This window comes from Ranitomeya imitator, chromosome 1 (genome assembly GCF_032444005.1).
Source record: "Ranitomeya imitator isolate aRanImi1 chromosome 1, aRanImi1.pri, whole genome shotgun sequence".
NCBI lineage: Eukaryota > Metazoa > Chordata > Amphibia > Anura > Dendrobatidae > Ranitomeya > Ranitomeya imitator.
This window is the reverse complement of record NC_091282.1, coordinates 492489640-492513757: the sequence shown is the minus strand read 5'-3', so window position 1 is coordinate 492513757 and position 24118 is coordinate 492489640. Positions and strand designations below refer to the sequence as shown.

Below are 24118 nucleotides of genomic sequence, written 5' to 3'. Positions count from 1 at the left end.
TCAGCCGCTGCCTGTATAAAAAAAAAAAAAAAAAAGTAAAAATACAACATAAAAAATAAATACATATTCAAATAAAATAAAAAACTCATATTACTCTCCTAACACAAAATCCGCGATGCCCTTGTCTCCTTTAAACAGTCATAAAAAAACAACCATATACTCACCTGTCTGCCATAGTCCACGTAATTCAAAGTGTCCCACGGCAATCTCACTTGTAGAACAGTTACATCGGGAGATGTGACTGCTCTATCCGGCCGCTGGCGATACACTGACAGGAGCGTCATCACTCTCGCAGTGTTTTGCTGAGCTGCCGTGAGAGAGAGAGCGAGAGGTCACATGAGTTCATCAGCTGATGAGCTCCGTTGATCTCACTTACGGCACCACAGCAGTGTGAAAACTTTCTCACACAGCAGTGGTACCCTAAGCGAGATCACCGGGGCTCATCAGCTGATGAACTCCGGTGAACTCTCTCATCACAGCTGAGCACTACACACTGCAGGAGTGATTCCACGCTCCTGTCAGTGTGTAGCCAGCTGACCTCAAAGGCAGTCACATTAGTGACTGTTCTCAAAGTCGTCAGGATCATCGTGGGACATTATAGACAATTATCTTCTCGGCGGACTGGAATATTGGTGTTTTATTATTTTATTTTTGTTATAGGAGACATTGGCTTCAGTGGATTGGGCAATGATGTATGGTTTAATTTAAATTCAATAAAATAGTCTGTGTCATTTTTTCAAATAAAGGACTTTATTCTGGGTGTGTGGTGTTTTTTTTTTTAATAATATCACTATGGGGTTAGTAATTACTAACCTCTGAGCTTGATGCCGCCTGACTATACAAAGGCAACATCAACCCCCCCTAACTATCACCCCACTTGCTGCCGCACCAGGGCAAGGGGAATAGCGGGGCTAAGTGTCAAAATTGGCGCATAATATGGCTGAGAGCTTTTAGTCTCGGGGGGGAGGGGAGCAGTATCCATGGGCCCTTCCTAGGCTATCAATATCAACCCACAGCTGTCTGCATAGCCGTTGCTGGTTAGACTTTATAGGGGGACCCTACATCAATTTTTTTCTGGGGTCCCCGTGGAACCAGTAAAGGCTAAGCAGACAGCTGTGAGTGGAAATTTATAACCTGGAAAACTTTCTGACTATTGACTCCATCCCAGAAAATTAACATCAGCCCTCAGCCGTCGACTTTCTATCCGCTGGTTATGAAAATTATGCAGGAGCCCACACAATTGTTTTTAGTAAAAATTACCAGTTGCTGTTTGGTTACAGCCTATATAGGTTTAATCTGTTAACGCTCCTACATAGGCTGGTGGCAATGTATGTGTGTGTGTATTTAACTCTTTACTTACTGGTTTAGTAATGAGCGTGTCTGGCTGACTCCTTTTCATTACTAAACCTAGTGCTTGGTGTCACCAACAGCTGCTGGCATCAAGCCCTAATCACATTACCCTGATACCACTGCATCAGAATGAAAAAGAAGGTGTTGAACCAAGAAATTACATCACAAAACATTTTTTTTTAAATATCTTTAGCTTAAAAAAGCCTTCATTGCTGTACAAAAACGCTGCAAAAAACGCTGCAAGACGCACGTTTTTGGTGCCAAGAAATGCAGATACCATGCAGAAATTTCTGCAAGCAAATACTCAATGTTCGCACATACCCTTACATTAATAGCGTACCATTATATATAATTATATTATTTTTTAAATTATTTTCAGCACATTTTTCAAAATGAAAAAAGCATACTCACATTTACTATCAACTAAAAATTAACTTATAGATAACTAAAAAAAATAGGAAGAGGAAAGGGAAGATATGCAAAGTGTATATAATATATATGCAGATCCATGGCGTGGGAAACACTGTACGCTCAGCAATCAAACTTGCCAGCACTCACGTAACTTAATGGTTTGAAAGCCTATCGTCTATAGTAGAGAAGTTACATAGACACCCAATGTGGGAACTGAACCCTGGAGGCCAGATGTAGGAGAGCCCTGGACAATGAAGCTCACCGTTATATGAGCAAGAAGGGAAGAGGAGCCTGTGCAGTTGTTAGGATAAATCCTTGCTACTTGATGACATTTGTCTGTGATGCCCTGACAGATCACATCTGCTGACATGAAATCGCATTAATGCCTCCGCCTCTCTTCTTCAGCACTTCACACCATTGCAGATGTCATTTTAAGCAGTGATTTGGGCATTATTCTCTTAGCTTACTTACCTTCTGTTTTCAAAACTGGTCCTGAAATTACTTTTTAGGATCCACGATGGTTCTGCACATGGCTATTACTAACGTTTGTATGTGCTGTTTCTTGTAACCTCATTTTTCAACTGCAAACAATTTGAAAATATTTTTTTTTTTTTTGTGGTCACCTTTGTACAATACCAACAAGCTGGCATTCAGCTGTGAACACACGGGAAAGGATTCATATGCATGTCACATTATGCATATAGAACACCTCCTCCAATAGTGACGCTTTTTGATATATGGTAGTTAATCTATACCCACTGGCAAAGGGGTAACAAAAAAGATTTCCTACAAGTTCTTTGCCCCTAAATTCTGGACCAGAGAATTCCTACCGTTAAACATTAAGCAGGAGTTTCCACTTTTTAGATCTAGCTTTAGCTTTAATAGGACCCGAGCTACTATTTCTTAAGCAACTAGTGCCGAATTTGATGTATTTTGAACCTCGTTTCTTTATCTGTTTCCCGGTTTCTTCTCTTACAGCTCACAGATTGTGCACAAGTGACAGAAGTTACTATGTACATGAAGGATTTGTGTGTAAAGTTTTGTGATCATCCAGATGTTTGGAGGAACGAGCTTCGTCTATTGTCGCTACAGGCCTTGTGTGCTTGTGACTACAGCTTAAAAATCACTGGGGACTGTTCCACACTCTTGCACATTGTGGAAGAAAGTTTAGACCTTCAGAAAGAAGTAAGTGACAGAGTGGACGCGCAATAATAAAAAGAACACATTTTCATTTGTTCATTACAGTTAATATTTTTCTTTTTTTGTTGATCTTCAGAGTATTCCTAGAGAGCAGATTTTAACTGGACTGAGCTTGCTTCTGCTGAACTCTCCATGCAATCATCATGATCAAATTCTACATTTAGGTAAGTTTGAAGCTAAGCGGTCCAAAATTAATCCATTATATACAGAAATTAATACATTTCATGATCAGAATCTCACAAGAATGCCGCTCATAGATTTGGATTTGTAACTGCAAGTAGTCATATCAGAATAGATATTAATGTTTATTTTTCACATTCTAAAGTACATTGTGAAAGGCCTTTAACTTTTAAAGGAATCTGTCACCCTCAAAGCTCAGTTTAAACTAATCATTTAATCATAGGGGACTTAGCCACTATAAAAACCATTAATGTTGTTTTAGTTTTCTTAGCTTTTATTATACAGATAATGATTTTCAATCCATTTGCAAATGTTAGTGCTAAGGGAACCCTTGGCATGGCCAAAACTTTCAATGCATCAATTTGCCCTCCCCTTTGCTGATTGACTGTGTGCTGTCTGAACTGGAAGCTGCACTCTAAACTCTGTTCTGTGGGTTGCGGTCTCTCTGTTCTGTTGGCTGCGGCCTCTGTGTCCTGTGGGCTGCGGCCTCTGTGCTGCGGTCTCTGTGGGCTGGGACCTCTGTATCCTGTGGGCTGAGGCCTCTGTGGGCTGGGGCCTCTGTGTCCTGTGGGTTGTGGCCTCTGTGTCCTGTGGGCTGAGGCCTCTGTGTCCTGTGGGCTTGGGCTTCTGTGGGCTGAGGCTTCTGTGTCCTGTGGGCTGGGGCCTCTGTGTCCAGTGGGCTGCGGCCTTTGTGTCCTGTGGGCTGTGGGCTGGGGCCTCTGTGTCCTGTGGGCTGGGGCCTCTGTGGGCTGAGGTCTCTGTGTGCTGTGGGCTGCGGTCTCTGTGGGCTGGGGCCTTTGTGTCCTGTGGCTGAGGCCTCTGTGTCCTGTGGGCTTTGGTCTCTCTTGGCTGGGGCCTCTGTGTCCTGTGGGCTGGGGCCTCTATGTCCTGTGGACTGGGGCCTCTGTGGTCTGAGGCCTCTGTGTCCTGTGGGCTATGGCCTCTGTAGGCTGGGGCCTTTGTGTGCTGTGGGCTGCGGTCTCTGTGGGTTGGGGCCTCTGTGGGCTGAGGCCTCTGTGCTGCGGTCTCTGTGGGCTGGGACCTCTGTATCCTGTGGGCTGCGGCCTCTGTGTCCTGTGGGCTGGGGCATCTGTGGGCTGCGTCCTGTGTCCTGTGGGCTGCGGCCTCTATGGGCTGCGGCCTCTGTGGGCTGGGGCCTCTGTGTCCTGTGGGCTGGGGCCTCTGTGTCCTGTGGGCTGGGGCCTCTGTGTCCTGTGGGCTGTCTCTTGTCTGTTTTGCATCTCGGTCCCTCTAGTCTGTGGATCTATCTGTCCAAGTACCATTAAGTTCAAGGTATTAGTAGAGATCAAACTGCTTGGACATTGATGCCATATCCTGACCATATTCTATGAATATCTGCATTAGGAGCACCTGTTTACTGTTAGTGCTGCCAAAAAGAGTTCTTTTCATTCAGTTCGAGGAAAGATGCTGTTAGTTCACATTTTATTTTTTTATTCACAGCACTTAAGATTTTGATGTTACCAAATGGAAGTAAATCTCCAGCCATTGCTCAAGTGTTGCTCATGCCATTATTACATGTGTTATCATCAGCAGCCTTGGTAGACTCTTTCAGCGAGAAGGATAAAGGACTGTCATTACAGCAATTGGCACTAACCATTTTGGAGAAAATACAGGATACAGACAACAAAGAGAACGAAAAAGTGGTAATGTAGTCAAAGCCTAGTTTCAGTCCCAGCATGCCTGATAGTTAGGTTTGCCTTCTCTTGGCAAAAATTATATACTTTAAAAAGCCAAGTTGTCATGTAGATACAGTCAGGGAAAGGTAAATGCGGCAAAAGCAAGCAGTATTGTTGTGGCCTGTACAGTTACTAAATTGGGGTAGTAAAACCGATATGGGAAATTAAAAATGTGTCCTCTTTTCAAAGGTAAAAAAAAATACACCTCTCCTCTCCAGGCTTTTACTGAAAAGCATATGATGAGAAAGGCTAGGTAGGTTTACACCCCAAAAGCGAGCTCAGGAATCAGGCCACTGTATTCAGGTGGTATGTTCAGGTCTAATATTGGACTCTTACAGCGAGTGTGCTAGAAGGAAACCCCAAGAAGCTATAAAACTATAAAAATATATTTTACCTCTTTCACGACATCCACCGCGTGAGGTGCGTTCCCGCAAACTGCCATATATGTACGGGGGGACAATTGCATTGGTTTACTTGCGGTTGCGATCATCATGTATTTTATAGCTGACTTCCTGCAGAAATGCCCATGAACGGTGCTAGTCCCTATCGCAGACGTTTAACCCTTCCTCTCTGATCTTATAGGCACAATGCGATTGCGATCACGTTGTAATGATGGTCTCCATGGTGACCCCGGAGCAACAGATGGCCCTCCGGTGCCCAGGTACTGTGGCCTGTAAGTTCCTGCACTGAGCAGGAGCTGACACTGCTCCTGCCTGTGTAGTAGAGACTGATCTAATTACCTACAATGCAAAAGCATTACAGAGTATTAGATCAGCTATCAGGGCAATGTAAGTTGATGTCCATGGAGGGACAAGATAAAAAAGTTAAAAAAAAAAAAGTTTTAAAATTTGTAAAAATATTTAAAAATAATAACAAAATAAAGAAAGAAAAAATATATACCTATAAATACATATATTTAATGTAAACAAACAAAAATAAGCATCACAATGTCCTGAACAACTCGATCTATAAATCTGTTCCACTAGTTAAACCCTTGAGTGAACACTTTAAAAAAAAAAAAAAAAAAGAAAACTGTCAAAAACTGTTTTTTTTCATCATAAAAAAAGACATAAAGTTAAATAGTCGAAATGGTATAGCTGAAAACATCATCTTGTCTTGCAAAAAAACAGCTCTATCAGCGGAGAAGTAAAAGTTATAGCTCCCGTAATATAGCGATGCAATTCTTTTTTCATAGAAAGATTTTTATTGGGTAAAAGCTGCAGAACATAAAAATAAGACATAAATCTGGTATCGCTGTAACTTCACCCATCTGAAAAATAAAGCAGTCTAATCACTTATACTTCATAGGAAACGGTGTAAAAAATAAAACCAATTCTTCACGTGCTGTTGATTTGTTCATTCTACCTTCCAAAGATCGCAGTAAGGCTCGGTGCATATTTATCCTTTGCTGTGCTCTTACACCAGGCTTTCCGTGTAAATCTCTGAAATACATGATTCAGATGGAACCTCCAGCGGAAGAATCCCTATAATGAGGCAGATGGAGGCACACTGTACATCATCTGGCCTGTGATCCGGCTGTGTCCGTCTTTTTATGCGAGCATAAAAGTGCAATCCGCCACAGTATTGTGCACCTTTGAAAAAGACAACAGTGGCCAGATGGAGTTCCAAGTAACTCTGCTGCCTCATTATAGCAATTAGATCTGTCGGTGGTGACATCTGAATCACGTCATTCAGCAATTTAAATGGAAACCTTGATGTAAGTGCTCAGCGTAGAGTAAAGGATAAATGTAATCCAAAATGTTATGTAAAAGGAAAAGCGTCAACTCAGTCCCCACTCAGATCCGTCATCGTTTAACGGAAATATAGGGAGTTTTCAATGTTACTGGTAACACAAAAGCTCTGGAAAGCTAAATGGCACCTTGACCCAAACAACAAAAAAAAAATCCAGCGACTCAAATGTCACCATCCAATCTAAGCCTCCAGTGTGCCTAAATCAAATTAACATTTGTATGTTTGGCATCTCTGTAGTAATAAGGGCCTGCTTAATTTACAGGGTGTATGTCTTCAGAAGCAACAGCTGGGTACTACAACGTATTGGGCACTTCAACGGCAGATTTCTAGTTTTCACTCAGCAATTTCTATTGCTGTTTATTTCGGGAAGACACCCATGGAGTCAAAATCGTCACTACACCTGTAGATACATTCCCAGAGGGGTGTAATTTTCAAAATAGGGTCACTTGAGGGGGATTTCTGCTTTTTTGGCACTTTGGAGTGATGAGCTGTGTTGAATTTGCTGCAAACATAGCGTTTACCTTGGTAGCCAAAATGTTCAATTTTGGTCTCATCAAACTCAAAACGAGCCTTACAATTTTTGTGCATAAGTAAAAGCTTTTTTCCACCCACTCTTCCATAAAGGCCACCTCTATGGTGTGTACTACTTATTGTAGTTGTATGGACAAATACTCCAGTCTCTGCTTGGGTACTCTGCCTAGGCTGAGAGTTTTGGTGGACAGCCCTCTCTTGGCAAGTCTGTTATTGTACCAAGTTCTTTCCATTTGATGATAATGGATTTGATGTTGCTCCGGGGGATCATCAATTGGGATATATATATATATATATATATATATATATATATATATATATATATATATATATATATATATATATATATATATATATATATATATATATATATATATAACCAAATCCTGACTTGTACTTCTCAACAACTTTGTCTTGTCCCTGACTTGTTTGGAGATGTCTTTGGTCTTCATGGTGTTGTTTGGTTAGTGGTGCCTCTTGCCTAATGGTCTTGCAGCCTCTGTGGCCTTTCAGAAAAGGTGTGTATATACTGAAAAACATGTGATACATAGATTGCACACAGGTGGATTTCCCTTCACTAAGCATGTAACTTATGAGGGTAATTGCTTGCACCAGAAATTTTTATGGGCTTTATCTCAAAAGGGGTCAATACATATGCACATGCCAATTTTAAGTCTTTTGATCCCATAAATTTAAAGAAGTTGTCCACTACTTGGACAACCCCTTCTCGCACCCCATGCTTTCTCTCAATAAAATAAAAAAGCTTATGCTCGCCTCACTTGCTGGTGTTGGCACTCACGTTCCCAATCGGTGCTGGCGTCACTGGCCCCACCTTCTGACGTATTGAACATCAAGAGGAAGTCAGGGCTGCAGCTGTTTTCTCATTTCCTTTTGATGTTCAATTTGTCTGAAGGCAGATACAGTGACGCCAGCTCCGATTTTACACCAAGCTCGCATCTCATTACAACCACATGAGAGCCCCAGGAACACGAGTGCGCCGACACCACTGGAACTGCGATTGCATGGGAGGTGAATATAAACTTTTTTTTATTTTATCAGCGCCAAACTTTTAGATCAAGAAGGGGTTGTCCTAGTAGTGTACAGCCACGTTTAATTTAAGCCTACATTTTTCTCAATTCACTTCACCAACTTAAAATATTTAGTGCTGATGCATCACACGCAAATTGGATTACCGAAATATTTAAACACAGGTTGTAATGTAACAAAATAGGCAAAAAGCCAAGGGGAGGTTGAATAGTTTTGCAAGCCACTGTATGGGGTATTATATGATCAACAGAAATTGCGTAACAAATTTTGGTGTCATTTTTATTGATTTCCCCCTTCCCCCTGTGTGGAAATGTATACACTGTGTTCCAAATTATTATGCAAATTGGATTTAAGTGTCATAAAGATTTAATTGTTTTTTTATTCAAATAAACTCGTGGATGGTATTGTCTCAGGGCTCAATTGATCACTGAAATCAATATTAAATACATGTGATAATTAGTTTTCCAGGTGATTCTAATTAAAGGAAAACTACTTAAGAATGATGTTCCGATGTTATTAAGCAGGCCACAGGTTTCAAGCAATATGGGAAATAAAAAGGATCTCTGCTGCTGAAAAGCATTAAATAGTGCAATGCCTTGGACAAGGTATGAAAACATTAGATATTTCACGAAAACGTAAGAGTGATCATCATACTGACAAGTGATTTGTGACTGAAATAGAGCACAGACAGAGTTCATGCAGATAAAGGCATAATGAGGAAGGTTTTTGCCAGACAAATTCATTGGATTAAGAAAGCAGCTGCCAAAATACCATTACAAAGCAGCAAACAGTTATTTGAAGCTGCTGGTGCCTCTGGAGTCCCTCAAACCTCAAGGTGTAGGATCCTTAAAAGCTTGCTGTGGTGCATAAACCTACTATTCGGCCAGTCCTAAACAGTGTTCACAAGCAGAAACGGTTGCAGTGGGCCCAGACATACATGAAGACTAATTTTAAAACAGTCGTGTTTACTGATGAGTGTCTAGCAACCCTGGATGGTCCAGATGGATGGAGTAGTGGATGGTTGGTAGATGGCCACCATGTCCGAACAAGGCTGCTACGTCAGCAAGAAGGTGGAGGAGTCATGTTTTGGGTCGGAATCATGGGGAAACAGCTGGTAGGGCCCTTTAACCCCTTAATCCCATTGGACGTACTATCCCATCAAGGTGACCTGGGATTTAATTCCCAGTGACGGGATAGTACGTCCAGCACGATCAGCCGCGCTCACGGGGGGAGCGCGGCCGGGTGTCAGCTGACTATCGCAGCTGACATCCGGCACTATTGCCAGGAGCGGTCACGGACCGCCCCCAGCATATTAACCCCCGTCACACTGCAATCAAACATGATCGTAGTGTTCCGGTGGCATAGGGAAGCATCGTGCAGGGAGGGGGCTCCCTGCGTGCTTCCCTGAGACCCTCGGAGCAACGCGATGTGATCGCGTTGCTCCGAGGGTCTCCTACCTTCTCCCTGCAGGCCCCGGATCCAAAATGGCCGCGGGCTGCATCCGGGTCCTGCAGGGAGGTGGCTTGCCAGCGCCTGCTCAGAGCAAGCGCTGGTAAGCCTGCAGCCCTGCATGTCAGATACTGTGCAAAGTGTCAGATCAGCGATCTGTCACTATAACATGATGCCCCCCCGGGGCAATGTTTATAAAGTAAAAAAAAAATATTCAAATGTGTAAAAAAAAAAAAAAAAAAAAAAAAAAAAATCCTAAATAAAGAAAAAAAAATATTGTTCCCATAAATACATTTCTTTATCTAAATAATAAAAAATAAATAAAAGTATGCATATTTAGTATCGCCGCATCCGTAACGACCCCACCTATAAAACTGTCCCAATAGTTAACCCCTTCAGTGAACGCGGTAAAAAAAAGAGGCAAAAAGCAACGCTTTATTATCATACCGCCGAACAAAAAGTGGAATAACACGCGATCAAAAAGACGGATATAAATAACCATGGTACTGCTGAAAACGTCATCTTGTCTTGCAAAAAACAAGCCTCCATACAGCATCATCAGCAAAAAAATAAAAAAGTTATAGTCCTCAGTAGGGTTGAGCGAAACGGGTCGTTCATTTTCAAAAGTCGCCGACTTTTGGCAAAGTCGGGTTTCATGAAACCCGATCCGACCCCTGTGCGGGGTCGGCCATGCAGTACGCGACTTTCGCGCCAAAGTCGCGTTTCAATGACGCGAAAAGCGCCATTTCTCAGCCAATGAAGGTAAACGCAGAGTGTGGGCAGCGTGATGACATAGGTCCCCACCATCTTAGAGAAGGGCATTGCAGTGATTGGCTTGCTGTCTGCGGCGTCACAGGGGCTATAAAGGGGCGTTCCCGCCGACCGCCATGTTACTGCTGCTGATCTGAGCTTAGGGAGAGGTTGCTGCCGCTTCGTCAGAAGCAGGGATAGCGTTAGGCAGGGTCCATTAACCACCAAACCGCTTGTGCTGTAGCGATTTCCACTGCCCAACACCACCTTCGGTGTGCAGGGACAGTGGAAGCTACATTTTTTTTTTTTCCCCCCTCAGCGCTGTAGCTCATTGGGCTGCCCTAGAAGGCTCCCTGATAGCTGCATTGCTGTGTGTACGCCGCTGTGCAAACCAACTGCTTTTTTCAAAGCACAAATCCTCTTGTTCCTTCCTTTCTGCACAGCTATCTTTTTGGTTTGTACACACTTTTTATTTAATTTGTGCATCAGTCCACTCCTTATTGCTGCCTGCCATACCTGGCTGAGATTACTGCAGGGAGATAGTAATTGAAGGACACGCCCTGTTTTTTTTTTTTTTTTTGTGGGAGATTAAGATTGACATTTCTGCTAGAGTGCCATCCCTGTCTGTGCCATCTCTCACTCAGTGGGCCATAGAAAGCCTATTTATTTTTTTGCTTGATTTTGGTTCTAAAATCTACCTGAAAAAATCACTACATCAATCAGTGGGAGAAAAATATTGGCCTCAGGGCTTGTGTGCCACTCCTGACTCCTGTGTGCATCATCACTCACTCAGTGGGCCATAGAAAGCCCATTTTTTTTTTTTTTTGCTTTATTTGGGTTCTAAATTCTACCTGAAAAAATCAATAAATCAATCAGTGGGAGATTAATATTGGCCTTTGGGCTTGTGTGCCAGTCCTAAGCGTGCCATCTCTCTCTGTCTCTCAGATAGTGGGCCATAGAAAGCCTATTTATTATTTTTTTTATTGGGTTTATAAATTTTCCCTGGAACAAAAAAAAAAAAGTGGGAGATAAATATTGGCCTCTGGGCTTGTGTGCCACTCCTGACTCCTGTGTGCGTCATCTCTCACTCAGTGGGCCATAGAAAGCCTTTTTTTGTTTTATTTGTTTTCTAAATTCTCCCTGAAAAAATCATTTTATTTTATTTGGTTTCTAAATTCTTCCTGAAAAAATCATTTTATTCTATTATTTTTTTTTCCTAAAGTCTCCCTTAAAAAAAAAAAAAAAATCAAATCAGTGGGAGATTAATATTTACATTTGTGCTTCAGTGACAGTCCTGCGTGTGTGGCATCTCTCTCATTTGTTGCCACCAACAACAGAGTGTGTAACATTGTGCCTGATTTTCGTTGTGGTCTCACTCACCTGTAAAGGGGTAGCTAAATCATACTGAAGTTATAGCTCACCGTGTAATTTGTGTGACAGCAACAAATACCGTTAGTTTGTTTACGTTTTTAAAACAATGAGGAAGTATGGTGGAAGAGGTCGTGGCCGGGGGCGTTCATTGTCAGCTGGTAATGAGGGTAGTGGTAGTGGTGGAGCATCAGCTGGTCGTGGGAAAAAAATATTGCACCTAAGTCTGGAGCTGTGGAGCCAGGTTCGTCGTCTGGCTACACAAGGCCTCGAACGCTCCCTTTTCTGGGAGTAGGAAAACCGCTTTTAAAGCCGGAGCAGCAAGAGCAAGTTTTGGCTTATCTTGCTGACTCAGCCTCTAGCTCTTTTGCCTCCTCTCGTGAAACTGGTAAATGTCAAAGCAGCGCGTCGTTAGTGGATGTTCACGGTCAGGGACAAGTCGCTTCCTTGTCCTCTTCAGCAAAAACAACAGAGAAGAATGCAGCAGGCGACACAACGGGTTACTCCATGGAGCTCTTTACACATACCGTCCCTGGCTTAGAAAGTGAAGCAGTTAACAGTCCATGCCCATTACAAGTTGAATCTGACATGGAGTGCACTGATGCACAGCCACAGCCAGACTACTATGCTGGTCCTTTGACTCAGACCACAACATTGCCCTCGCAGGGTGCTGATCAAGAATCAGACCCTGATGAGACTATGTTGCCCCATCACGAACGCTATACCACCGACCGACACGGTGACACAGACGAAGTTGCACACGAGCTACAAGAAGAGGTAATAGATGACCCAGTTCTTGACCCCGATTGGCAGCCATTGGGGGAACAGGGTGCAGGCGGCAGCAGTTCTGAAGCGGAGGAGGAGGGGCCGCAGCAGGCATCAACATCGCAACAGGTTCCATCTGCCGGGCCCGTATCTTGCCCAAAACGCGTGGCAAAGCCAAAACCTGTTGGAGGACAGCGTGGCCATCCGGTTAAAGCTCAGTCTGCAATGCCTGAAAAGGTATCCGATGCTAGAAAGAGTGCAGTGTGGCATTTTTGTAAACAACATCCAATTGATCAGCGCAAAGTCATCTGTCAAAAATGTTCAACTACCTTAAGCAGAGGACAGAATCTGAAAAGTCTCAATACAAGTTGCATGCATAGACATTTTAGCACCATGCATTTGCAAGCCTGGACTAACTACCAAACGTCCCTTAAGGTTGTAGCGCTCTCGGCCAATGAAGCTAGTCAGCAACGCAACATCCCTTCCGGCAGTGTAGGGCCACCATTTTCCGCACCACCTGCAGTATCTGTGCAGGTTTCTTTGCCAGGCCAAAGCAGTCAGGGTCAGGGAATCACACCAGTTTCGTAGTAGGAAACACTGCATCTAGGGCACCGGTGGCAACAATACCATCTCCCACCGTCTCTCAGTCTGCCATGTCCACCGGCACCCCCGCTAGTTCCACGATCTCCAGCTCTCCAGTCCAGCTCACCCTACATGAGACTATGGTTAGAAAAAGGAAGTACTTAGCCTCGCATCCGCGTACACAGGGTTTGAACGCACACATAGCTAGACTAATCTCGTTAGAGATGATGCCCTACCGGTTAGTTGAAAGCGAAGCTTTCAAAGCCCTGATGGACTACGCTGTACCACGCTACGAGCTACCCAGTCGACACTTTTTTTCCAGAAAAGCCATCCCAGCCCTCTACCAGCATGTTAAAGAGCGCATCGTCCATGCACTCAGGCAATCTGTGAGCACAAAGGTGCACCTGACAACAGATGCATGGACCAGTAGGCATGGCCAGGGACGTTACGTGTCCATCACGGCACACTGGGTAAATGTGGTGGACGCAGGGTCCACAGGGGACAGCAAGTTTGGGACAGTTCTGCCTAGCCCACGGTCTAGGAAACAATTGGCTGTAGCCGTTCGCACCCCCTCCTCCTCCTCTTCGTCCTCCTGCAGAAGCGAGAGCTCGTCCACAGACCGCAGTCGCACAACCACTCCATCCGCAGCTGCCACTGTTGCACACCAGGTCTCCCATTATGGGGCAGCTACTGGCAAACGTCAGCAGGCTGTATTGGCTATGAAGTGTTTGGGCGACAACAGACACACCGCGGAAGTTCTGTCCGAGTTCTTGCAGAAAGAAACGCAGTCGTGGCTGGGCACTGTAGATCTTGAGGCAGGCAAGGTAGTGAGTGATAACGGAAGGAATTTCATGGCTGCCATCTCCCTTTCCCAACTGAAACACATTCCTTGCCTGGCTCACACCTTAAACCTGGTGGTGCAGTGCTTCCTGAAAAGTTATCCGGGGTTATCCGACCTGCTCCTCAAAGTGCGTGGACTTTGCTCACATATCCGCCGTTCGCCCGTACACTCCAGCCGTTTGCAGACCTATCAGCGTTCTTTGAACCTTCCCCAGCATCGCCTAATCATAGACGTTGCAACAAGGTGGAACTCAACACTGCACATGCTTCAGAGACTGTGTGAACAGAGGCGGGCTGTTATGTTTTTGTGGGAGGATACACATACACGGGCAGGCAGTAGGATGGCAGACATGGAGTTGTCAGGTGTGCAGTGGTCGAAGATTCAAGACATGTGTCAAGTCCTTCAGTGTTTTGAGGAATGCACACGGCTGGTTAGTGCAGACAACGCCATAATAAGCATGAGCATCCCCCTAATGCGTCTGCTGATGCAAAGTTTGACGCACATAAAGGATCTGCAGCTGAGGAAGAGGAAAGCCTTGATGACAGTACAATATTATTATTAAAAATAAAGATTATTAAAGACAGTCAGCCATTGTCTGGCCAGGGCAGTGTACAGGACGAGGTAGCGGGCGAAGAGGAGGAGGAGGATGATGGGGATGATTATATTTTTAATGAGGAAGCTTTTCCGGGGCCACTGGAAATTGGTGGCGCGGCAAGGCCGGGTTCTGGTTTTTTGAGGGACACAAGTGACGTGGATTTGCCTGAAACTGCCCCTCAACCAAGCACAACCGCAGATTTGAGAACTGGAACTTTGGCCCACATGGCGGATTATGCCTTACGTATCCTCAAAAGGGACACACGCATAACTAAAATGATGAATGATGACGATTACTGGTTGGCCTGCCTCCTTGATCCTCGCTATAAAGGCAAATTGCAAAATATAATGCCACATGAGAACTTGGAACTAATATTAGCAACCAAACAATCAACTCTTGTTGACCGTTTGCTTCTGGCATTCCCTGCACACAGCGCCCGTGATCGTTCTCACACGAGCTGCAGGGGCCAGCAGACCAGAGGAGTTAGAGGGGCAGAAATCAGAAGTGGCGTTGGCCAGAGGGGTTTTCTGACCAGGTTGTGGAGTGATTTTGCTATGACCGCAGACAGGACAGGTACTGCAGCATCAATTCAAAGTGACAGGAGACAACATTTGTCCAGTATGGTTACAAACTATTTTTCATCCCTTATCGATGTTCTCCCTCAACCGTCATTCCCATTTGATTACTGGGCATCAAAATTAGACACCTGGCCAGAATTGGCAGAATATGCATTGCAGGAGCTTGCTTGCCCGGCAGCTAGTGTCCTATCAGAAAGAGTATTCAGTGCTGCAGGTTCAATAATAACAGAAAAAAGGACTCGTCTGGCTACCCAAAATGTAGATGATCTAACCTTCATTAAAATGAACCACAACTGGATTTCGAAATCTTTTGCCCCACCTTGCCCGGCTGACACCTAGCTTTCCTATGAAAAGGTCTTGCCTGTGGACTATTCTGAATGCCTTTTCCAATCTCGTAATTTTCAGCACCTGATTGTCCAGCATACGACATGTTTACACCTCACTAAATGGCCAAACTCCCCACACGGGGCCGTGGTATCGACACTTGGCGACAGCACCCGTGAGAGTGCAGTTTGTCTGAAGAGGTGGGTGAGCCCGCTTTTGGTCGACTGCACTGCCACTGGGTCCCTCCTAGTACAATAAAGTGTCTCTGGCGGTGGTGGTGCGCACCCAACGTCAGACACACCGTTGTAATATGAGGGGCCCTGGGCCTGTACCGCCGGCCACAAGACAGTTTCCCCCCACCCCAGCTCAAACAGTGCTCTACCACTTGCAAAATTATCTCACAGCTCCACCAATGTTTAGTCTATGCGCTGACATCCTTCAATGCCTGCCACTGACAATACCATTGTATTGACATTTTTGTTATGTTAGGCCTTCGATGCCTGTCTGTGGTCACTCCTTCCACTAGGCCTCCACTGACCACACCACTGCTGCCCGTGTACCCCTGTAACCAATTTAAAATTGCCTACAGCCATGTGTTATTATTTTAGGCCTTCGATGCCTGTCTGCGGTGACTCCTTCCACTAGGCATCCACTGACCACACCACTGCTGCCCGTGTACCCCTGGAACCAATTTAAAATTGCCTACAGCCATGTGTTATTATGTTAGGCCTTCGATGCCTGTCTGCGGTCACTCCTTCCACTAGGCCTCCACTGACCACACCACTGCTGCCCGTGTACCCCTGGAACCAATTTAAAATTGCCTACAGCCATGTGTTATTATTTTAGGCCTTCGATGCCTGTCTGCGGTCACTCCTTCCACTAGGCCTCCACTGACCACACCACTGCTGCCCGTGTACCCCTGGAACCAATTTAAAATTGCCTACAGCCATGTGTTATTATTTTAGGCCTTCGATGCCTGTCTGCGGTCACTCCTTCCACTAGGCCTCCACTGACCACACCACTGCTGCCCGTGTACCCCTGGAACCAATTTAAAATTGCCTACAGCCATGTGTTATTATTTTAGGCCTTCGATGCCTGTCTGCGGTCACTCCTTCCAGTAGGCCTCCACTGACCACACCACTGCTGCCCGTGTACCCCTGGAACCAACATCAGAAAATATAAAAATAAGTATTTTGCTTATAAAAAAAAAAAAAATTCTGGAGAGATATCAAATGCAGACATTTTAACATTAAAAACAAACACATACAACAAAAATCTGGTACAGTACTAAAAATGGCCACCAGCTACAATAACTTTCTCCTGCAAGTAGTTAACTGAAAGGTTTTTTCAATTTTAAACACAGATATGGCATCCACCGAGTGTTGTCCTGTCGCGTCTTCTTTATATTATTGCCAAGAAGATGCAAAACAATGAAAATAATAAAATCATTATTTGCCAAAAAAATAGAGTAAGTCAAAACCACATTGCAAATAAACATTCATTACAAATAAAGAAGCAGGGCGCGTCCGAGGGTGAGTATATACCTAATAAGAATATAATCACCCTCGGACGCGCCCTGCTTCTTTCCGACAGCCTTCCTTCCTAAGAATCAGCCCTTCCGTGGTGTAGAGAGAGGGTTTGTTACACTCCAAGGTGTTCCCCAGGTTGCCTTTCCTGAGCTTCGATCTTCCGGCTCTCGTTTAGTAGTTGTTGGAAACTACGCTGCATTGGGCCTACAAATTGGGTATGGGGTGTAGAGAGATGGTGTGTTCCACTCCAAGGTGTTCCCCAGGTTGCCTTTCCTGAGCTTCGATCTTCCGGCTCTCGTTTAGTAGTTGTTGGAAACTACGCTGCATTAGGCCTACAAATTGGGTATGGGGTGTAGAGAGATGGTGTGTTCCACTGTAGAGAGATGGTGTGTTCCACTCCAAGGTGTTCCCCAGGTTTCCTCGCCAATGCTTCGATCATCATGCTCTCGTTTAGTAGTTGTTGGAAACTACGCTGCATTAGGCCTACAAATTGGGTATGGGGTGTAGAGAGATGGTGTGTTACACTCCAAGGTGTTCCCCAGGTTTCCTCTCCATTGCTTCGATCTTCCGGCTCTCGTTTAGTAGTTGTTGGAAACTACGCTGCATTAGGCCTACAAATTGGGTATGGGGTGTAGAGAGATGGTGTGTTACACTCCAAGGTGTTCCCCAGGTTTCTTCTCCATTGCTTCGATCTTCCGGCTCTCGTTTAGTAGTTGTTGGAAACTACGCTGCATTAGGCCTACAAATTGGGTATGGGGTGTAGAGAGATGGTGTGTTACACTCCAAGGTGTTCCCCAGGTTTCCTCTCCATTGCTTCGATCTTCCGTCTCTCGTTTAGTAGTTGTTGGAAACTACGCTGCATTAGGCCTACAAATTGGGTATGGGGTGTAGAAAGATGGTGTGTTACACTCCAAGGTGTTCCCCAGGTTTCCTCTCCATTGCTTCGATCTTCCGGCTCTCGTTTAGTAGTTGTTTGAAACTACGCTGCATTAGGCCTACAAATTGGGTATGGGGTGTAGAGAGATGGTGTGTTACACTCCAAGGTGTTCCCCAGGTTTCCTCTCCATTGCTTCGATCTTCCGGCTCTCGTTTAGTAGTTGTTGGAAACTACGCTGCATTGGGCCTACAAATTGGGTATGGGGTGTAGAGAGATGGTGTGTTCCACTCCAAGGTGTTCTCCAGGTTGCCTTTCCTGAGCTTCGATCTTCCGGCTCTCGTTTAGTAGTTGTTGGAAACTACGCTGCATTAGGCCTACAAATTGGGTATGGGGTGTAGAGAGATGGTGTGTTCCACTGTAGAGAGATGGTGTGTTCCACTCCAAGGTATTCCCCAGGTTTCCTCGCCAATGCTTCGATCATCATGCTCTCGTTTAGTAGTTGTTGGAAACTACGCTGCATTAGACCTACAAATTGGGTATGGGGTGTAGAGAGATGGTGTGTTCCACTCCAAGGTGTTCTCCAGGTTGCCTTTCCTGAACTTCTATCTTCAGGCTCTCATTAAATTGTGGTTAAACGGAACAACTGCATTTGGCGTACTAGTTGGTTTGGGGCCTACTATCGGTGTCTGCCGCTCCTTGCTGTTCTCCTCCAGTGAACAAAGCTGTGCCGCCTGTTTACTACTGTTGCCAATTTTGAACTGCATTTCGACTACTTACTGATTTGGGCCTACTCTCTGTGTCAGCCTCTCATTCCAGTTGTCCTCCACTGCAATGCCCCCTGATTAGTCCTGTGTTACCAATTTTGAACTGCATTTAGCCAACTTTATTCTTTGGGCCTATATCTGTGTTTCCTCCTCATCCTGCCCATTGCCCAGCCAGTGATAGATGAGTCTGCTGGTACATTGACCCATAACGCAACATTTCCCGTGCACGCTACACTGCAAGATTGTGACCCTGCTGAAAGTCAGGTCCCCCTTCCCGCATACCATACCACCTTACACGGGGACAAACAGGAAGGTGCAGATGAAAGTGCAGGTTCCTTCATCAGGTGGGGGGAGGAATACTAGTTGGCGACGTCACTGGCACAGGGCCTCTCATGGTACGCAAAAGTGTTGCTGCCGGTGGGAGGCGCCCCCGCCGTGCAAACACACCGCTGTACTTTGAGGGGCCCTGTGCCAGTGCCAATGCCAACGAGTGGGCCCCCCCTGCTTGCTCAGGTTCACAGCACTTGCAAAGTTGAAATACTTACCTCTCCCTGCTCCACTGCCGTGACGTGGTCCAGATTTCCTGGGCCCACTAATTACTTGAACCAGCCCTACCCACCACAACTTTAGCCAAATGACCCCCAATTTCAAATGCCTTCCAATTATTATAAGGTAAATTACGCTTGACAAGCTTCATTAAGAAGAATGGATGGTTTTGACATTAAAATGGGCACTCTAGGTGTTTTCCTGGCCCCCACTCACTGCCGACTATGCTGCCCCATTGACTTGCATTGGGTTTCGTGTTTCGGTCGATCCCGACTTTACGTCATAATCGGCCGATTTCACTCGACCCGACTTTTGAGATAGTCGGGTTTCGCGAAACCCGGCTCGACTCTAAAAAGGTCAAGGTCGCTCAACTCTAGTCCTCAGAATAAAGCGATGCAAAAATAATTTTTTATATAAAATGGTTTTTATCGTATAAAAGCGCCAAAACATAAAAAATTATATAAATGAGGTATCGCTGTAATCGTACTCACCCAAACAATAAAACTGCTTTATCCATTTTACCAAACGCGGAACGTATAAGCGCCGCCCCCCCAAAAGAAATTCATGAATAGCTGGTTTTTGGTCATTCTGCCTCACAAAAATCGGAATAAAAAGCGATCAAAAAATGTAACATGCCCGAAAAATTTACCATTAAGAACATCAACTCGTCCCGCAAAAAACAAGACCTCACATGACTCTGTGGACCAAAATATGGAAGAATTATAGCTCTCAAAATGTGGAGACGCAAAAACTATTTTTTGCAATAAAAAGCGTCTTTTAGTCTGTGAAGGCTGCCAGTCATAAAAATCCGCTAAAAAACCCTGCTATAAATAGTAAATCAAACCTCCCTTCATCACCCCCTTAGTTATGGAAAAATAATAAAATTAAAAAAATGTATTTATTTCCATTTTCCCATTAGAGTTAGGGCTAGGGTTAAGGGTAGGGCTAGGGTTAGGGCTAGAATTAAGGTTAGAGTTAGGGCTAGGGTTGGGACCAGGGTTAGGGTTGGGGCTAGGGTTAGGGTTTCAGTTAGAATTGGGGTTTTCTACTGTTTAGGCACATCAAGGACTCCCAAACGCGACATGGCGTCCCATCTCAATTCCAGGCAATTCTGCATTGAAAAAGTAAAACAGTGCTCCTTCCCTTCCGAGCATACAAAACCGGGGGCTAAAAAATAATTTTTGTGGAAAAAAAAATTATTTTTTATTTTCTCGGCTCTGCGTTATAAACTGTAGTGAAATACTTGGGGGTTCAAAGTTCTCACAACACATCTAGATAAGTTCCTTGAGGGGTCTAGTTTCTAATATGGGGTCACTTGTGGGGGTTTCTACTGTTTAGGTACATTAGGGGCTCTGCAAACGCAACATGGCGTCCCATCTCAATTCCTGTCAATTTTGCATTGAAAAGTCAAACAGCGCTCCTTCCCTTCCGAGCTCTGCCATGTGCCCAAACAGTGGTTTACCCCCACATATGGGGTATCAGCATACTCAGGACAAATTGTACAACAACTTTTGTGGTCTATTTTCTCCTTTTACCCTTGGTAAAATAAATCAAATTGGAGCTGAATTAAATTTTGTGTGAAAAAAAGTTAAATGTTCATTTTTATTTAAACATTCCAAAAATTCCTGTATCACCTGAAGGATTAATAAACTTCTTGAATGTGGTTTTGAGCACCTTGAGGGGTGCAGTTTTTAGAATGGTGTCACACTTGGGTATTTTCTATCATATAGACCCCTCAAAATGACTTCAAATGAGATGTGGTCCCTAAAAAAAACAAAATGATGTTGTAAAAATTAGAAATTGCTGGTCAACTTTTAACCCTTATAACTCCCTAATAAATAAAAATTTTGGTTCCAAAATTGTGCTGATGTAAATTAGACATGTGGGAAATGTTACTTATTAAGTTTTTTGTGTGACATATTTCTGTGATTTAAGGGCATAAAAATTCAAAGTTGGAAAATTGCAAAATTTTCAAAATTTTCGCCAAATTTCCATTTTTTTCACAAATAAACACAAGTCTTATCGAAGAAATGTTACCACTTTCATGAAGTACAATATGTCACGAGAAAACAGTGTTAGAATCATCAGGATCCGTTGATGCTTTCTAGAGTTCTGACCACTGTCCATTTATGAGGTTATAATTGTAAAAATTGGCCCAGTCATTAACGTGCAAACCACCCTTGGGGCTTAAGGGATTAAGGTTCCTGAAGCTGTGAAAATGACCTCTGCAAAGTATATAGAGTTTCTGACTGACAACTTTCTTCCATGGTATAAAAAGCAGAAACGTGCCTTGAGGAGCAAAATCATCTTCATGAATGAAAATGCACCATCTCATGCTGCAAAGAATACCTCTGAGTCATTGGCTGATATGGGCATAAAAGGAAATAAACTCATGGTGTGGCCACCATCTTCCCCTGACCTCAACCCTATAGAGAACCTTTGGAGTATCATCAAGCAAAAGATCTATGAGGGTGGGAGGCAGTTCACATCAAAACAGCGGCTCTGGGAGGCTATTCTGACTTCATGCAAAGAAATACAAGCATTAACTCTCCAAAACCTCACAAGTTCAATGGATGCATGAATTGTGAAGGTGATATCAAAGAAGGGTTCCTATGTTAACATGTAACTTGGCCTGTTAGGATGTTAAATATCTTTTTTGTTCAATGAATGTGACCTCCTAATGCATATCAAATGTTTAGAAATTCTACTGTGCCTAATAATTTGGGACAGTGCATTTTGAGTTTTTATTCCTTTTGGAGATTATACTGTTATCATTGGGAGGTTTCGTCAATAAAATTCGATGTATACTCTAACAGGTGATTACTTTTATTAGACTGTCATTTGCACCGACCATTTAGGAAAATCCGAGAAAAATGCCATTTGCATAAGAATTTGGAACATGGTGTAATCTGGGGCTAAAAGAAACATTTTGTGGTCATAATGTAATTCTTTCTTCACTGCCCTGTGTTATAAGTTTCTGTGACACACCTGTGTAGTTAAAGGGAACCTGTCACCCCCAAAATCGACGGTGAGCTAAGCCCACCGACATCAAGGGCTTATCTACAGCATTCTGTAATGCTGTAAATAAGCCCCCGATGTATCCTAAAAGATGAGAAAAAGAGGTTAGTAGATCAAACTCACCTGGGCGGGAGGTCCGATCCGATGGGCGTCGCGGTCCGATCCGAGGCCTCCCATCTTCTTACAATCACGTCCTCTTCTTGTCTTCATGCTGTGGCTCCAGCGCAGGCGTACTTTGTCTGCCCTTTCGAAGGCAGAGCAAAGTTCTGCAGTGCGCAGGTGCCAGGAAAGGTCAGAGAGGCCCGGCGCCTGCGCACTGCAGTACTTTGCTCTGCCCTCAACTGGGCAGACAAAGTATGCCTGCGCCGGAGCCGCAGCGTGAAGACCAGAAGTGGACGTCATCTGATGAAGATAGGAGGCGCCAGACCAGCAGCGGGACCGTCCCTGGGTGAGTATAATCTAACCTCTTTTTCTCATCTTTTAGGATACATCGGGGGCTTATCTACAGCATTCCAGAATTCCTGATGCTGGTTGGTGGGCTTACCTCACCCTCGATTTTGGGGGGTGATAGGTTCCCTTTAATATGATTTACTGCACCATTAGATGAAATGCTTGGAGTGTAGTTCGAAAAATGGGGTCACTTTTGGGAGGGTTCTGCTGTTCTGGCACTCTACCAGTGTGAAATGGCACCCTTAAACCATTCAACCAAAATGTGCAGTACAATATTCAGCTCCTTCCCTTCTGAGCTTTTGTACTGTGCCTCAAAAACAGTTTTTAACCATATATGGAGTATTAATACTCAGGAGAAATTGCACAGCAAATTGTACCATTTTGTTTTCTCCTGTTTACCTTTATGAAAACAAAACATTTTGGGGTATCTGCGTACTGAGGAGAAATTGCACAACAGATTGTATGGTCCATTTTTTCTCCTATTACCCTTGTGAAAATGAACAATTTGGGTTTAAATGATTGATTTATGTGGTAAAAATGTATTTTTTTTTTCTTTTTCACGGTTCAATGTTACCAAATTCTGTGAAGCATCTGTGGGTTCAAAGTGCTTGTTACACCTCTAGATATCTTCCTTGAAGGTTGTAGTTTCTAAAATGTGGTCACTTGTGGTGGTTTTCCACTGTTGAGATGCATCAGGAATAACGAAACACGACATGGCATACCTTAATTGTTCCAGCCAATTTTTCGCTTCAAAAGTCATATGGCGCTCCTTCCTTTCCGAGCCCAGTTGTGTGCCCAAACAGTAGTTTCCCCATACATATAGGGTATCTTCGTAGTAAGGAGAAATTGCGTGGTCCATTTTCTCCTGTTACCCTTGTGGAGATGCAAAATGTGGGGCTAAAGCAACACTTTTTGGGGAAAATTATATATTATGGTTTTCCCTTTCGCCACGACAGCACCCCACTGGAGAGAGGGATCCGCCCTGCAGGAACAGGAAACCTACCGAGAAATAAAAGGGGGCGGTCCGCCTCTCCTCCTCAGTTTAGGTTTCCTGTTCCTGCGGGAACGACAGGACGACTACATGGACATACCTGGGCTAGCATGCCGCCTGCGCCGTGTCCGTGAGAACGGCAGGGGCTGCAGCTCAGAAGCAGCATCGGGGGAGTTCCGTTAGACGGCTCCCTCTTCGACTGGTGGATCGAGCAGACGGCCGGGTCCGGGGAGGGCCGCCCGGCGTCTTCTCCTGCGTGCGGTGCGGCCAGGAGCCGGGTAAGATGATCTCCATTGCGGTCCGGCGCTGAACCCCGGACCGCGCATGCGCCGACCGCCGCAATACTGGCTACCCCGGAACTGAAGGAGTGACTTCCGGGGCGCCTAGGCCGGATCTGGGGCGGGGGAGCCAGCGACGATCCGCGCATGCGCATTGCGCAAGAGAGAAAGAAAAAAAAAAAAAAAGGGCGCACTATTTAAAACGCCCAGAAACAATAATGCGGCGATGCAGAGATGTCATCCCC

General features: G+C 44.5%; 1 protein-coding gene across 2 annotated transcripts in view; it reads left to right on the top strand.

The window, feature by feature from the left end:
- FOCAD (focadhesin) overlaps nt 1-24118 on the top strand; it is a 458830-nt gene that overhangs the window by 75677 nt on the left and 359035 nt on the right. For both annotated transcript variants that reach the window (XM_069765982.1, XM_069765975.1), the window contains exons 8-10: nt 2740-2946; nt 3038-3125; nt 4603-4805. In XM_069765982.1, the coding sequence (XP_069622083.1) occupies nt 2740-2946; nt 3038-3125; nt 4603-4805 (498 nt within the window). The remainder of the gene's footprint in view (nt 1-2739; nt 2947-3037; nt 3126-4602; nt 4806-24118) is intronic.